Here is a 16,130-nt window from a genome sequence, read left to right on the forward strand (position 1 = left end):
TTATGTTTTTTACAATTTTATAAGAAGTGGGGTCTAAGATTTCAAGTAAAAGTGATTGATCAAAAAGTAATTTATGTATTAATACTTAAATATTACAAGACAAAAAAAATTTTCTATAATTTAAGATTTTATTAAAAAAGTTAAAATCTAATTACTCTCCCCGTCTAACAATTCAAGTCCTACCCCTTCTTGGTCCTTTTGCTGTTTTTTTTTTCTTTCAAAATAACTCATCTAGACTTTAATGGTAAGTAATTTTCAATCCAAATTAATTTTTTAATACTTCATGTCTAAATATTTTTTGATTAATTTAATAATTTGGATTCATATTTATAATCTAGCTAATAGAAATAGTGTTACATGTCAAATAATATCTTAAAATTATGAGTCTTTCTTTTCTTTATTTTGTAGATATATTATTTGATTATTTGATTTTTATATTTAACTTTATATGGTTTATGGATATTTATATTTAGTTTTGATCAATCAATAAAATATTGTTATATTGTTAGTTGCTGAACTTGATAATTTACTATGTAAGATTATATTTTATTTAATTTTAATATTTTAATTTATGCTAATGAGTAGTAATTTTTAATAAATTTTATAATTTTAAATAAATAAATTATAAAAAATATTTTTTTTAAAAAATATCTCACAAGACTCAATTCTAAACAACAACAACAAAATTCTACTAATGATAGTACTCAATAATATTTTTCTAAAAAAAATTATATTAAATTTGATTTAAGTATTCTCTTAACATATCATTGAGAATTTTAAATAATATCTAATGATATCACTCAAAAAAATTTTCTCAATCTACTCATACCATGCCATGCCATCATGCCATGGCCATGGCATGATATGATGAATAAAAAGTAAGGCATTAATTAGGCCAACTAATAAGCCCATCAGCTCCACCCACTAAAAGCAAAAAACGTTCATTCCACCTGATCTGCCTTTGATCAAGCGGAGACGAGCAGAATTGTGAAGAAAAACCGATTTGATTGAATGGCAAAGAAAGCAGTGTTGATAGGATGCAACTATCCAGGCACCAAGGCAGAGCTGAAAGGTTGCATAAACGATGTCAGAAGAATGTACAAATGCCTGACAGAGCGCTACGGGTTCTCAGAAGAAGACATAAACGTATTGATAGACACGGATGAGTCCTTCACTCAGCCAACGGGGAAGAACATCAGAAGGGCTTTGAGTGATCTTGTGAGGTCGGCTGAGCCTGGGGACTTTCTCTTTGTGCACTACAGTGGGCACGGGACTAGGCTTCCTGCCGAGACTGGGGAGGATGATGACACTGGCTATGATGAATGCATTGTCCCTTGCGATATGAATCTCATCACAGGTTTTTCTCGATCATTCTTTGGTATATATGCTGATAAAAAGTACAGATTAATATGTCTAGATGATAGATCTGTGTGCCTTATCCTCAGATTTTGTTCTGTTCTAGGGTGAGAATTTCATTCCTCTCCTACTACTATGCTAGGATCACTGTTCTAATTGATTGGAATGTTACAAGCTCATCTTTCCGAGCTCTATCATAACCCATCTATCAAAACAATTCTTGCACCCATTTCGCAGAATCTGTGGATAAACCTCATGGTCTTGGAATCTCCGCCGCGTACTCTTCATCCAGTGCTTGGATGCTGGGGTCTAGAATTCTCTCTTCATTGACGTAATGCTTAAGCTAAAACAGTAAATTCCGACTGCCTGCCTTGGAAGTCGTTACAATTTTTCTATGGTTTCTTTATGCTAGTAGAGATCTGCTCCCTGAAAACACAAGTGTTGTTTAGCAATAGAACTGCCATATTATTGGGTCGTTGTTGAGTTGCTAAGAGTTAATGGTGGTGCTTATGAACAGATGACGATTTCAGAGAGTTTGTGGATCAAGTCCCAGAAGGTTCCCGCATAACAATTGTATCCGATTCGTGCCATAGTGGTGGGTTGATTGATGAGGCCAAAGAGCAGATCGGCGAAAGCACCAAGCGCCAAGAATCAAGTTCTGGTTTAGGGTTCAAGAGCTTCTTGCACCAAACCGTGCAAGATGCGTTCGAGTCTCGTGGAATTCATGTCCCTTCTGGATTGCGCCACCACCACCAGCGTAGGGATGAGGAAGAGGTCGATGACAGAGGAGTGGGCGACGACTATGCTGAGCGTGGTTATGTGAAAAGCAGATCTCTGCCTCTCTCAACTCTGATTGAAATGCTCAAGCAGAAAACTGGTAAAGATGACATTGACGTTGGGAAGCTGAGGCCAACCCTTTTCGATGTCTTTGGGGAAGATGCAAGCCCCAAAGTGAAGAAGTTTATGAAAATTATCATGAACAAGCTGCAGCAGGGTAATGGTGAAGGTGGTGGTGGGTTCTTGGGAATGGTTGGAAACCTGGCACAAGAGTTTCTTAAACAGAAGCTGGATGGTGATGAAGGATATGGACAACCTGCCCTGGAGACCCAAGTGGGCAGCAAGCAAGAGGTTTATGCTGGAGCAACTAAGCGCACTCTTCCTGACGGTGGAATTCTGATCAGCGGCTGCCAGACCAACCAAACTTCTGCTGATGCCAGCCCATCAGGGAATTCCAGCGAAGCTTATGGGGCTCTTAGCAACGCCATCCAGACCATAATTGCCGAGTCAGATGGCACGGTTTCCAATCAGGAGCTTGTTCTAAAGGCAAGGGAGACGCTGAAGAGACAGGGTTTCACTCAGCGTCCGGGTCTTTATTGCAGTGATCACCATGTTGATGCTCCATTTGTTTGCTAATCTTGAATAGGTTTCGATACCTGCTACAAACCTAAATAAGTCGATGGGTGCTTGAAAAGGTGTGTTTGATGAGATTGTACTGCTTTTGGGGTTTTGAGGACAAATATGGTTTTGAACAAAAATGATTTTCTATTGCAGTTACAACTTGAATGAACATTTTGTTACATGTTAGCTCAAGTTTTGCTACAATGAATACAGCCTGGGGATCTATATAAAGTCTGTTGCCCTCCGTGCAAATGTTGATATACAAGATTATATGAGAAAAAAATGGGGCCAAAGAGCAAAAAATCAATATGAATAAGGCTGCACTATTCCGAAGGAGAGTGCAGAGCAAATATCCCTTGTTCTTCCACTATGAGGCTTGTATTGCCTTTTCTTGACTATATACCCTTCCACGCTTCAAAAGCAGTCTCAAAACTCCCAATTAGAGAGAAGAAGAATGATCGCCACTTGATCTTAATCTTCAATGTCTTGAACCCACGCCAAATCTGCATCCAAATAGTTCAGCAATCATTGCATGGTATATGTATGTCTCTTAAAATAAAGAGGAATCAAGATTTTAAGATTCTTCAACTTAAATTTACTTTCTTCCCAGGGAGAGGAACACAGATTTTACAATGAAGTCAAAACTTAATGCTTTACTCAAATCAAAGGACGAGCACAAGAGTAAGTTTTCTTCTTATTAGGCAGATTCTAAGAAATCAATTACAAAGAGTAAATAATGTCTCAAGATTCTTGTGCATTTGTGTGCCCGAGGATAGCGCTGGGGGCCTAGGGGCATCATGCCCCCTAGCTTTTTCAAGCTCGTTAAACTGTAAAGTTTTTTTCATTTTTCTTATTAATCCTTACCAGGACCTCTTAAATTTCTCAAAATTAAGTACACAGACTAGCACTGCAAGAATTAAGCTTACTTCTTAATATGATGATTCAAGAAAATTAACAAAATCACAAAGATGAACTAATATCTTTAACTTTCTGTGTGTGCGTGTGCATGCACGCACGCATGTCTTTGAGTGCAGAGATGAAGACAGGCAAGGAGTCATAACCCCCACTGGTTTTTCACCATTGATGCTTATCCTCTAAAGTTTTCCTCATTTTTCTTCTTAATCCTTACTTCGCCCCTCTTAACTTCCTCAAAATTTTATTACCATTTAAGCTCTTCAATCTCTTTACTTATTCCTAGGCTACCTCAGTTTAGTTAAAGCATAAATATATTACTTTCAGCAAAACTCCTTTTTTTATACAGTTGCTTGATTTCCACATATACATTCTGCAGAACTCCCTTTTAACATGGAGTATTTGTTTGTTCGTTTTTTCGTTGTGTTTGTGTGTGTGTTATCAGTTACACTTTTGGAGTGAGGAAGTTGAATCCTTCCCTTTGTGTTGGGGAAACCATGCAGTAACCAACGGAACAAACCACTGCATGCACCCATATACTATCACTCCTATTAACGCTCAGCTTTTAAGTTTTACTTTTCTAATTGTCAGCATGATCATTTCTTTTGCTTTACAATATTATTAGAATTTACAACATTGAATACAATACAATAATTTCTTACGGAAATAAATTTTAAAGTGAATTATTTCTTTTCAAAAAATAAAAAATAGTTCTTAAAATAATGTTCATGCCCTCTAACTTCAAATCTTGGCTCCATCCCGGTCAGTGCATATGCTTGTGCATGAGTGCATGAATGCATGTGAGTACTTTGTAGAAGAGTTTGCACTGCATGCGTATGCTTACAAGTGTATGACAAGGACAAGGGATAGAGAAAAAACCTTGAAGTACAGTTTCAACAGCTGCATTTGGAACAAGAAGACCAACAATTCGCTGGTTATCAGCAGTGGTTTCTAGCCGTACAACACGAAGTCTCCTATGGCTAAGACGGGCCTGTAACGATAACTTGAGGTTTTAGTTGTACAAAAGCAATTATATATAATGATTAAAAAAAATTGTATAATTAAACATCAAAAACTTCTGAGCCTTTCACAAGATCTTAAATATTTCATAATATATAAGGCAAATATTTTAAACATAAGAAATCCTCCAGTCAGAAAAATAAACCATGAAGAGAAAACAGTTAGAGAAGGTGCAAGCACACTAAAGCTCAATTCTCAAACAACTTCACAAAAGGCCAGGCAAGACTCAAGAATGCACTCTTCCTAATTTACAATTATTTTCCTCTAATCATTTTAAATGACTATGCATTGCTCTTCTACATTTACCAATTGCTACAATTATGAAATTTTATGAGGTCAATGTTTTAACCATGGGCAGATTTCGCACAGCATATTTTGCAAATCAAACAGTGCTGTGCAAAATCTAAAAATATTAATTTATATATGCAGGGCTTGCCCTAACACGCCAGAACAACTATTTGAAGTGATTTCAGAAATAGAACAAAGAAAGAAAAGGAATGAATGTATTTTCAGCAACAGCTGAGTTCTTGTATGCCTTCCCATGAAGAAACAATATGAGCAGCGCCTCTATTGAAAAGATAAACAAATTAATGTTTGTATCTTTATCAACGTTTAAAATGTTCAGAATCAAATAACATATTTGGAATAAGAAAGTATATAGAATGAGAAAAGTAATGCAGCAAAAGAGGACAATATGAAAAGAACAGAAAAGGGAAAAAAAGGGAAAAAAAAATGAAGATGCCAGTGCTACTTATCAGATTGTGTTGGCACCATTTTGGTTATGCTTTTCCATGTGCAAATGATTGAGCAACTACCCATGGGCCCTTAAGCATTGTCATTGATTACCAATGACTTGAAGAATGGATTTGAAATTTGAGTACTACATATTGAATGATCATTCATAATGGCTAGATCCTATTTCCTACCACAAGCCTGTTTTCTTTCAAATAATTGTGCATCACAGCAGCCTGAAACTAGCACAAAAGTAACACTCAACTGCACAACTAATTACCTTCGCAAACAATAAAACATGAAATGTTATCCCAATAATGAAATGCCGCGAAACACAAATTGGGGAGTATACACATACACATACAGATACGGAACAAGAATCTATTTGACAGCATGACATGACAAAGGACACAGAAAATTGAATGGTTATAAGTTAACATGGAATTGGAAAGAAAGTACTTTTATTAACACTTTGATACTAAAAATTATGTAACTGCCAAGGAGTCATTACCAAAAAGATGATGTCATCAAGTTACCTGCTTAGAAAGGGCCTTCTCAATTGTGCCCCAAACAGGAAGAATGAGGCCACCCAAAACATTAACTTCCTGGATTCTTCTGCCAACTGTACAGAAATTGCCAAGCTTACAATTGGGGCCATGCATGCACTGCACATATAACAAGCAGCAATCCATGTGAAAACCATGATATCAGCAAAATGGCTTTAACAGTATAACTACAAGATCAGGTCTTTCAGTAAGTTGGAGTTATGAAAGATTTCATCTACAAAGGAAAAAACAAAACAGATATTATATTAGACATTTGAAGAGAAAGATTCAACAATTCAGATATAAAATTAGACCATTTAAACATAATCACTATACCCTTAAAAAGAGGCCATTTAATTACAATGGTGTTCAACAATCTGACTACCTGTTTAGATGAAACTTCATATTCATCTTCCCATCCACTACGAGCTTTCTCTAGCAAGGAAATTTTTCTGTATTTGTTTTTCAGTTCTGCTAGAGCCATTTCCCTGGAGAAAGTTGAAGCCAAAGTGGATAAGTATAAGAAATCTACTAAAAAGGTTGATTTGAGGCCTACAAATGTTTAAACTTTAAAGTAATACCGTACTGACTCCCCAACAGCAGGACGGACTATCTTAAACATTCCTGAAGCAGAGCTGAAACACAATTTAGTGGAAAAAAGAAAAAAATTAGTAAGTAAAGTGGGAAGTTCGACCCAGATTTGCAACAAAATACAGTTAAAACAAGTGTCTAATGAATAATGATTATACTCTTTTAAACACCTGCACTTGGTATTCTTAAGAATGAAAATAATTCCCAATCATTTGGATTATCTAATGATAATAACACAGTATGTCAAAGAAGTGAGTTCTGCAAGAACGAAAAGGAATACCTCTCAAATACTAGAATGAAATGACGTCTTCCCAACCATTCCCTTCTAGATTCATAGAACCCATCACTAGCTGAACCAAGTCCATCCTTCTTCTTCTCATCAAGCATGGTACTCGCGGACTAACAAAAATAAATCACAGATCTATGACCTTTTCACTTCTCACAAAGCAAACCAATCATGAAATTAAGCGATAGAAAAGAGACAGAGAGAGAGAGAGAGAAGGTACCTCCCATGTTATTCCACGATCCAAAGTGAAAGTAAACAGCACTGTCAATGCCCCGGACATTTGATCAACATGAACAGTCTGTTGGAAGGCAGTAGTTAGCACAATCAAATTATGTGAAGCAAATCAAGACATCTGGCAAGAAATTAACCTTTGGGTTTCCTTGTAATTCAATAATGTTAGCTTTCATATCAACAATTCCAGAATCAAGATTTCCTTCAATTCGTGCATTCTGAACGAGGACATCTAAGATACTGATAAACAGCTCAAATAACCTGCATTTCGATTTCGTGTATTCAGCATAATCCCAACATAACTGCAACAAGCATATGTGTTGTAAGTCAACAAGCCATGTACCTGTTCTGAATATCAGGTGGCAGTCCCAATAGACGATTTAGAAAGCGACCAACATCATGCATGTCTGAATCAACTATTCGGCCAGAGAACTTTCCATTATCCTTCCCATTACCTATAGCAAATAAATGGTAATTGCATGAATAACTATCATATATGACTGAATAACAAAAGTTTTGCTCCTTTCAGTTTCTGAAAGATACATACCAAGAACCGTATCCCTAACAATTCCGACAGACACAAGAGCAGCTTTAGCCTTTGTAATAAAATCTTGAATTGTGTCTGGTTTTTCTGCTGAACATCCAGGAGGGACAACAGGCAGATTATCCTGAAAACCAAACTTAAGTTATTCCCCCCTCATACCTTTTTCTTTGCAAATGTAACAGTACTGAAAGAAAATTACAAGAACCTGCTCCATAATTCCTCTATACATCACCATCAATGATTTTTTACCATAAGAACTATCATAATTGTAAGCACTCAAAGATGGTCCCGCCCTGCAATGTATCAGTCACATCATGAGAAAGAATCAAGGACACCATAAATATCAATAATATGCTGCATTGTATCTCCCAAAGAGCAAAGAGTGGAGGCAGCAGAACTGTTGACGAAAAATAGGGATTAAGGACCCTCATATTATAAAATTGAGTAGAAAGAACTCAAAAAGAAATTAACATCTTCCTACTGAAATTTGAAACCCTAATTAGTTTCCCATAAGTTTCTTGATGACATGAAATGAGATTTGTATGCAGAAGTGGGTCAAGTTGGGGTGTCAATTAATTCAAAGATCATTTTTTTGACACAGGTTTATAAGCAATAGCAGGGACTCTGAGGGAGCTCAGACCTCAGACCACTGCCCATGCACAAACAAATTACTCACCTGCGATCTCCCTGTGTCAAGGCTCCAAGAGATTCTAACCTCTTGGCAACAATTGATGCAAACCGGCGTTCTCCACCAAGATTGGTAAAAAGTAGCCTGCAAACCAAATGAGGACAACTAATTCTGGTCAAACAATACATCAGAAAATGAATAATCTCCATTGTGAACTTTGCAACCAACTGCATCATGCCTTTTGACTAGTTAAGTCTGACAGCATACATTTGTATTGCTAGGAGATTGAGAAAAGAAATAGTACCACCAAAGAAATAATCCAACAAATCCATTCAACTTCAAATGATTTCCGGTAGATATACAAAAATCCCAACTATAGAACTGTAGTAAATTGTATACACTAAAAGAAACTAACTATAGTCAACAAGGTACTACCAAGCTCTATCAAGCTTAGGTATGCTAACATTGTTTTCACAACATCTTTGGGGGCATAGATTTACAAAAAACTGTGATCCACATTCTAAACTGAAATATCTATGCCCCCAACCACCAATGAAGACTTGCTTAACTCCTTTATACATAAATTACAAATCTTCCATAAATATTCATATACATTTAAACCTTCTATGCCAACTTTCATCATCTTCACAGGAATGACACTCAAATTAATCCATGTTCATTCATATTTACATATCTACATTCCTGTCATGGCTATAAAGCCAATTTCATGTCATCATTTCACTAACCTCAATTTAATGATGTGATTTCTAGATTGCACAAAAAAGCCATCAAGAAAATAATGAAAGAGAAAGGTCAATTTGGATTTAGATATTACGAGGGGATGAAAGAAGCAACCTACAATGTGAAAGTCAAAACAAACAAGTTGAAACAATTGTAGGTTACTTTTTACATTCAACAGATGAAAATAACTATATTTCCCTTTTTATTAAAATAATAAGGGTAAATGCCTAGCCCACCTGTACTCTGGAGCAGAAGCTTGATTGGAACGATGAGTTCTTCCGAACTGTTGAATTGCTCGGTCAGCACTCCAAGGAAGTTCCAATGTTAAATGAACCCTTCTTTTCTGCAGTAAGATGTCAATTAGCACAAAATGAGAGGAGACATTAGACCACATTGTACATAACATTTCTTCACAGTTCACTCTAGTCCACAAATCAGCTCCTACAAATCAAGTGCATTTTACACGCCATACCTGATTTAGTGCTCTTCTATCTGCCTGCAAAGATACACCAGCAGACCCAGCTTCAGATATGATGGCAACCAACTTCTTACCATCCATAAAAAGCTGCTTCTCATGCATATTGACCATTTCCATTGTTACTTCCTTTCTAAAAAAAGTGGGGAACATGGCAACTTAGATAACCTTCAGTATAAGGTGAACCATGGCTGAAAGGTAAACAAGTACTCAACTCACGTGTTTCGTGCCTGGTAAGTCACACCTTTTCCACTAGAGGCCCTTACAAGCATGCCTCGCCTCCCTGTCATTTCTGCAACTTTATCAGGACCTCCAAGCTGCAAAATCATTGAAGGCATAGTTAGCAAGGACAATAGTGTCAGGAGAAAATGTAGAAGTATTAGCTTTATTGATAACAAATGTATCATCAGTGAACAGATATCATGGCACAAAAGCAGACAACCAGACTGAACAGTAACATGTAAAGCAACAAATGAGAAAAATCTTCTCTCCTGCCCGCTTGTTTACTTTTTTTTCTAGTTTCAACTGCAATTGATTTGCTTGAAGCAAAGCCTATACTAAAAGGATCTTCCCTTCCTCATCAGCTATTATTGGCACAAATGGATTTAGTCAACACGATTTGTTTCAAAACACACAGAAGAATAAAGATGGGTGGACCGATTTATGGTTCATTTGACCTTTTCTTTTGCAGCTTTAGTTCATTTTCTCTTAAAGAAACAAGTAAAATGAGCAAAAAAATAAAGAATGCAATGGAATGTAAACAGCTTTGCATGGACCCTGTGTCAGCCGGTCAGTAGAAATTATTAATGATACTTATAATTGCCAAATTACAGGGCACTAATCTGGTTTACCTTCAACAAGATTTTTTTCAACAATGATCCAAATTCAACTGAATGATCACTAATTTCAACTGATTGAAAGGAGATAATAAAAATAAATAAATAAAAGGGGACTAACATCTACAAAGCTAAAAGCTTGCGAACAAGACCCAAAATTCATTACATGGCAGCAACTGAAAACAAATAAACCTAGAACTTGGTCTACATTAGAACCTTTTGACCATATTATCCTCTGCTTTTAGTCAAGTTTCTTCGCAAGGTAACAACAAATGCTAATGTACCAAGAGACTATAAATTGCAATGCAAAGAGGTTATAACTGATTGTCAATGAAAACAAATGATAATTACAACATTACATCCCTTCAAGATACTGAAATAAAGAGAATTCATTCACTAAGTACTTGGGAAGGGAAGACAGGTATACAATTTCAATAGCTAGCATTACCCAGAACATGTTTTGACCTGGCATGGCTACATGAGCCCTCAATAGTTTCTAGATAAATTGATAGGGCACTCCAAGCCCACCAAGCAGATAGAAGTTTCTTGGCACCATCTTGATCAGGCAAGTCACCATTCTAAACCTGTTAGAAGATTTTTTAATCATTTCAGGCCATTGCATAACACAAGAAATCCACCCCGAACTTGCCATTCACTCTCAACTCTTCTCCACTGGGGCCCATGCAAACCATACAAATTGCACATGTGTAAGTCTAGGTTACTTGATTTTGAGAAAATGCCTCCAGTATCATACTAAACAGCCATGTGAGAAGTTACAAGGCACTGTTAGTCAAAGTCCCTCACCAAATACCATCCTCCAAGAAATATAACATATCATCAAAGTTTAAGAGAATCTAAACATCACACGATAACTTAGTAACACCAGTAAAGGTTGACTCAGGTTAAAACTTGTTTCACTAAAGACTCAAGGACAAAGATCATTGGACTGGCTAAGCGAAACAGGACATTTCTTAGCAAAGAGAAAGTATGGGGTAGAAAATGTTCCAATGTATTTTGCTAGCAAACAGAAATCTTGCAGAGTAGGGAGGCTATGGCCTTGGTATTGACCTTTCATCTCAAAAATAAATTACATGTAAATTAGAATTCTCATAAGCAACAGAGCACCCAAATAAAATACAAATCATTACAGTACAGTAAGCACTTATGCAGAGTTCTGAGAAGAGAGCAAGAAGTGTGACCAACCTGGTCGATAATGTCATCCAAGGGGTTGTTTGGAAGATCCAAAGAGCGAATTATATCCAAAATTTTTGACTTACGCTGCAATGCTTGTTCATACCTGCACTCAAGTTACAGGAAATTTATTAATTCATCACCACATAAACTACAAACAACACAAACAGCCACCCCACAACTGTGAAAATAGCACAATGAAGAATTAAAGAAAAGCATATAAGAAGAAAGAAACAAGATTCAATATATAGAAACCTCTTTAAAAGTTCTTCTATATAAACACGTCTTGCTTGCATGTATTCATCTGTTTTCTCCTTGCATGAATAACATGACCACTTCTCAGGTATTAAATCTGTAATAGGTGGAACTAAACAAGCAGGATGGACAAGTTTCCCACAACAGGAACACTGAAGCAATTTCTTCCTCTCCTGGATTAATAAAAACATAACAGATATGATGGGTTGTGGACAGTCAAAGCATAATCAAGTCAAAAATAAATTACCTCTTCACTATTGCATATCTCACAGATCTGAAACTCATCATCTGACTCAGTAGATTCATGCCCAGAATCAGCTGCATTGATCAAGACATAGCAATCAAACACCTAGATCACCAGCTTTTCCAGAACATTGAAGCATAAAAATCTCAACACAGGTGGTGGGTACAAAATTTGACCAAAGGCACAAATGCAGAAACAACTTCGGAGGTAGTCACCATAAAAGGAAAGAAGCCAGAATAAAAAATCACATTACAATTTTCAAGAAGTGTCATCAAATGGTGATCTTAAGAATATCAGATGATCTGTACCGTGAGGGCAACTAGAAATCATAATTGAAAGTTATTATTTAAATGTGGAGATATCAGAAAACAAAATATATATCAATTGCCAAATCTTCTCCTCTTTTTCTTTTCTTTTCTCTTTCGGAATGGCAGAGGTGTTAGGTCATGGAGGTGTTTACAATATGAGGTCCCTAAATTGCACATCCATCACCATCCACTTGCTTATAGTTTAGAAAAACTTACTATCAGATTCTTCATCGCTTTCACCATCACTAGCAGATTTCCATTTTGCAATTTTCCTAACTCTTCCTTTCAGTGAAACACCAGGTGTTGCAGAGTGCCTTTTTCGTTGAAGTTCCTTTACACTTTCATCTCCTAATAGAAGATTAGCAAGTAATCAAATTCAACAAGTAATGAGTGAAAACCAACTCAGCACCACAGACACATCATACCTTGGAGAGGTTCAGGCTTTTCAGGCAATGGATAGTTTTCTTCCACAAATTTCAGCAACAATTCTCGTGGTCCCGAAACAAAATCATCAAGTTCAAGACCCTATTTCAGACCAAGAAATAAGCAATAAAAGAGCGCTTACCAGAAACAAAGGAAAAAAACATAGAGTAGAAAATTTTTGCAGAATACATACATATTTTGTCACTGCTTCCTCAGTTCGTGCCTCCCCAGTACTCTGAAGGCCAATAACCACACACTTGTCCTCCTTCAGGGCTTGCTTCGCCAGCCTCACAGTAGCAGGCACCTTAGCTGACATACACATGTGTCTAAAGAAACGCTACAACAGCAAATGGGATAACAAATTGCAAAAATATAATGAATAAATAAATATGGCAACTTGTAAATCACAACTAAAAGAGAATAAAGAAAATGAGAAAACAATAGGCACAAAAAAAGACCCAGAAATTTGATATACCTGATGACTTGACCAATACATTCTCCACAACTGACTGGGATTAGGCTTCTCATAACTATGAAAAGCACTTGCTGATAGCAATTCCACTCGCAACTCTGCCCAAAGCTCTGCTGCCTTTTTATACATTGCCTAGAATCAAAATTTGATCAGAAACTAAAGAGATCCTCATTCAACTAGGGGGAGGAAGGATTTGAACGCTGTCAGCCCATTCCCACCACCTTTTGTCAGATCTAAAAAAAATTTAAAGATACAAAAGCTTGGAGCAAATAAGCAGGAGATTCATATTGAAAACTGTCGAAGCTTCACTATAATCAGTTCATCTGTACCTAGGTCAAAAAAAAAAAAAAAGCAAGGAAGCATAACGAAACAGAAACATTCAGTACAATTATATGTAATGAGAACTAACAGTTCTGTTCACTCATAAACACCGTTACTCTTTATGGCTAATATTGATGATGTTGCACTTATGTGGATCCTTTTAAACAAAAAAATTATGATGTAGTATGTTCAAAACTACCATAAGCAAGTTTAATCAAGTTCAATAATTTTCTTTCCAGTAAAAGGAAAACAACTTAACAAGATACCAAATTTAAAAATGGAAAATAAAGAAAAAAGGATTGTGGTTAATGTAAATGGAATAAACAGACTAGAAGACAGAAATTCATTGTGGCAAATGTAAATCCAATTGGCTATTATACTAAAAAAAGTCCCTGTCCTTTTCAAAATCCACAGATAAGCCCCTATTCTTTTATTTGTACCCAATTGAGCCCTTAAAATACTATTTTTGTTTACTTAAGCCTTTATTTTGGATGAAATGTTACATCAGTGTCTACATAGTTGTTAACTTAGTCACAGTTGCGAAATATGATATTCATGTTGAGTTGACCTTACATTGCAGGTAACACTGGCTTACATAGCATGCTACATCAGGGTCTATGGAGCTCTTATTTTTCCACATATGTGCCATGTAGAAATTGGCATGACAGAGATAACAGCCACAGATGTTGGTGCGCAAAAATAACAGATTTTGATAGTTTCCATCCAGATAAGTGACTTAATTCCACAAAAATAGTACTTTAAGGTCTCAATTGGGTATAATAGATGGATAGGGCTATTTTAGCATTTTAGCCTACAGAATTCAAAGCACTTAAATAATTGTTTATCTATAAAGAAACCACAAAACATCAAAATCTATGAAACCCATGAACATTTTTTTTTTTTTTTTAAATTTGAAACCCATGAACATTAGCTACAAATGATTAGCAAGTCAAGATGAAGCTGAGAAACCAAGTAAAGAAGTAAAAAAAAGGTAACAAAGAGAAGGTGAAGGAATGAAAGCATGCCCCTGACACTCAGTCCTCTTAAGCCAGCTGAGAAACCCAGTGAAGAAGTAAAAAAAAATTAACAAAGAGAAGAGGGTGAAGGACTCAAAGCTCACCCGACACTCAATCCTTTAAAGCAAGCTGAGAAACTCGGTGAAGAAGTTAAAAAAAAAAAAATTAACAAAGAGAAGAAAGTGAAGGAATGAGCTTGCCCATGACACTCAATCCTCTTAAGCAAGCATCACAGGTGAGTCAGGGACAGTTTTTTCTTTGCTGGGTTTGGAGAGATATCAGTGCGAGAGACAGGGATTTGCAAGAAAGAGAAAGTGAATCTGGTCTAAAGAAAGGTGACGACTGGGAAGGTACCAGAAATAATTTTTTCATACGTGTATAATCGCTGTTATGTCCGGACTTAAAAATGGATGGAGCAGACCTTAAAAACACAAACAATATTTTACACATTTTCAACTTGAAGGAGAGCAACAGAAAGTTGCTCTTAATGCACACTCTCAGTGAACCTAACATCCCTGGGAACCATCTTGCAAAAATTGTGTTAACAGACTTGGAAATCTTTTAGCATTAACCTAATTCGTCTCCTTGCTGGCCCTTGTTTTTATCTTTTGGTTTTAATATCTTTACGTCATTTTACATCAATATTATTTATAAAAGAAATCTTTTCTGTTAAATAAATTGTTAGTTAACTGTTTTAAGAAAAATGATGATGCTATGAGTGCCATGAGGCCACAAATGGATGGGTGTGATGCTCCAACTCATGCATTTGGCCACTTTAGTCATAAGAACTCCAAACTGATTATAAAACAACCACATAGGTGCAACATAATCAATACTAACGGTTGAAGACTAACAGTGTTAGAGCTTGTCCTTGATTGCACACATCTCAATAGTAGAAAAAACTCAATCTCACCAAATTATAGAATACGGACTAAAGTGCACATTATAACTTAGCACAGGGATTGCAAGCAGATGTTGACCTAATATACACAATAGTCATATATAACTGAATTCAATTCAATTTACAATCTCTTGTATAATGTTTTTCAAAGGAGGTGATTGAATTCAATAAACAATATCATTTAAAGCAAATTAAAATAAACTTACATACCTCCATTTCAGCTTCTAATGGTGCTTCAATAACCTCAAACTCTACTCCCTTATAACTCAGGGTACGACATACATACATTCCCCTAAAATTTGGAAGAAGATTGCACATGAAACAAATAATATATCCAACAAACCTATCTTACAGAATTATTCTAACATTTTTACCTTGCTTTCATGTCCATCGCAACAAGTTCCAGTGCCCCCACACCTCCTTTCTCTAAAGCAACTGCCAAAACATTCTTTTTAGAAGAAGATTCTGCTAAAATTCTAACTACTGGACAGGATTTAACAAGGGACATAACCAAAAGAGACTCGATCTCAAGCACACACAAATCCATGAGACAGATCAGCAACTGAGGTTGGAGAATAACTAGAGATTTAGAAGGAATAGGTCTGTGAACGTTGATTTGTGATTCAGTCGCAGCCTGTTATCAAGCAATGTGATGCAGGCGCATTAAGAATTTCATTTTATTTAGTATTTTCATTAGCTTAGGA

General features: G+C 36.1%; 2 protein-coding genes across 3 annotated transcripts in view; one reads left to right on the forward strand and one right to left on the reverse strand.

Annotated features, from left to right (window-relative positions):
* The first annotated feature begins 905 nt into the window (after positions 1-905).
* MC4 (metacaspase 4) lies at positions 906-2,940 on the forward strand. Its single transcript, XM_021443877.1, has 2 exons — positions 906-1,357; positions 1,874-2,940. Exons 1-2 carry the CDS (start codon positions 1,012-1,014, stop codon positions 2,767-2,769), a joined length of 1,242 nt encoding a protein of 413 aa, XP_021299552.1. The 5' UTR covers positions 906-1,011; the 3' UTR covers positions 2,770-2,940.
* A 132-nt stretch (positions 2,941-3,072) lies between these two features.
* EMB1135 (RING/FYVE/PHD zinc finger superfamily protein) overlaps positions 3,073-16,130 on the reverse strand; it is a 23,475-nt gene continuing 10,417 nt past the window's right edge. For both annotated transcript variants that reach the window (XM_021443875.2, XM_021443876.2), the window contains exons 9-32: positions 15,801-15,861; positions 15,637-15,718; positions 13,192-13,320; positions 12,910-13,053; positions 12,719-12,818; positions 12,510-12,641; positions 11,989-12,059; positions 11,742-11,914; positions 11,499-11,592; positions 9,679-9,776; positions 9,457-9,592; positions 9,221-9,327; positions 8,292-8,387; positions 7,821-7,908; positions 7,619-7,739; positions 7,415-7,526; positions 7,209-7,332; positions 7,061-7,138; positions 6,835-6,953; positions 6,545-6,598; positions 6,349-6,451; positions 5,955-6,083; positions 4,546-4,657; positions 3,073-3,257 (exon numbers count right to left, since the gene is read on the reverse strand). In XM_021443875.2, coding sequence (XP_021299550.1) covers positions 3,226-3,257; positions 4,546-4,657; positions 5,955-6,083; positions 6,349-6,451; positions 6,545-6,598; positions 6,835-6,953; positions 7,061-7,138; positions 7,209-7,332; positions 7,415-7,526; positions 7,619-7,739; positions 7,821-7,908; positions 8,292-8,387; positions 9,221-9,327; positions 9,457-9,592; positions 9,679-9,776; positions 11,499-11,592; positions 11,742-11,914; positions 11,989-12,059; positions 12,510-12,641; positions 12,719-12,818; positions 12,910-13,053; positions 13,192-13,320; positions 15,637-15,718; positions 15,801-15,861 — 2,495 coding nt within the window. In that variant the 3' untranslated portion in view covers positions 3,073-3,225. The remainder of the gene's footprint in view (positions 3,258-4,545; positions 4,658-5,954; positions 6,084-6,348; positions 6,452-6,544; positions 6,599-6,834; positions 6,954-7,060; positions 7,139-7,208; positions 7,333-7,414; positions 7,527-7,618; positions 7,740-7,820; positions 7,909-8,291; positions 8,388-9,220; positions 9,328-9,456; positions 9,593-9,678; positions 9,777-11,498; positions 11,593-11,741; positions 11,915-11,988; positions 12,060-12,509; positions 12,642-12,718; positions 12,819-12,909; positions 13,054-13,191; positions 13,321-15,636; positions 15,719-15,800; positions 15,862-16,130) is intronic.

This window comes from Theobroma umbraticum, unplaced genomic scaffold (genome assembly GCF_002168275.2).
Source record: "Theobroma umbraticum cultivar Fairchild unplaced genomic scaffold, ASM216827v3 scaffold_25.0, whole genome shotgun sequence".
Taxonomy (NCBI): domain Eukaryota; kingdom Viridiplantae; phylum Streptophyta; class Magnoliopsida; order Malvales; family Malvaceae; genus Theobroma; species Theobroma umbraticum.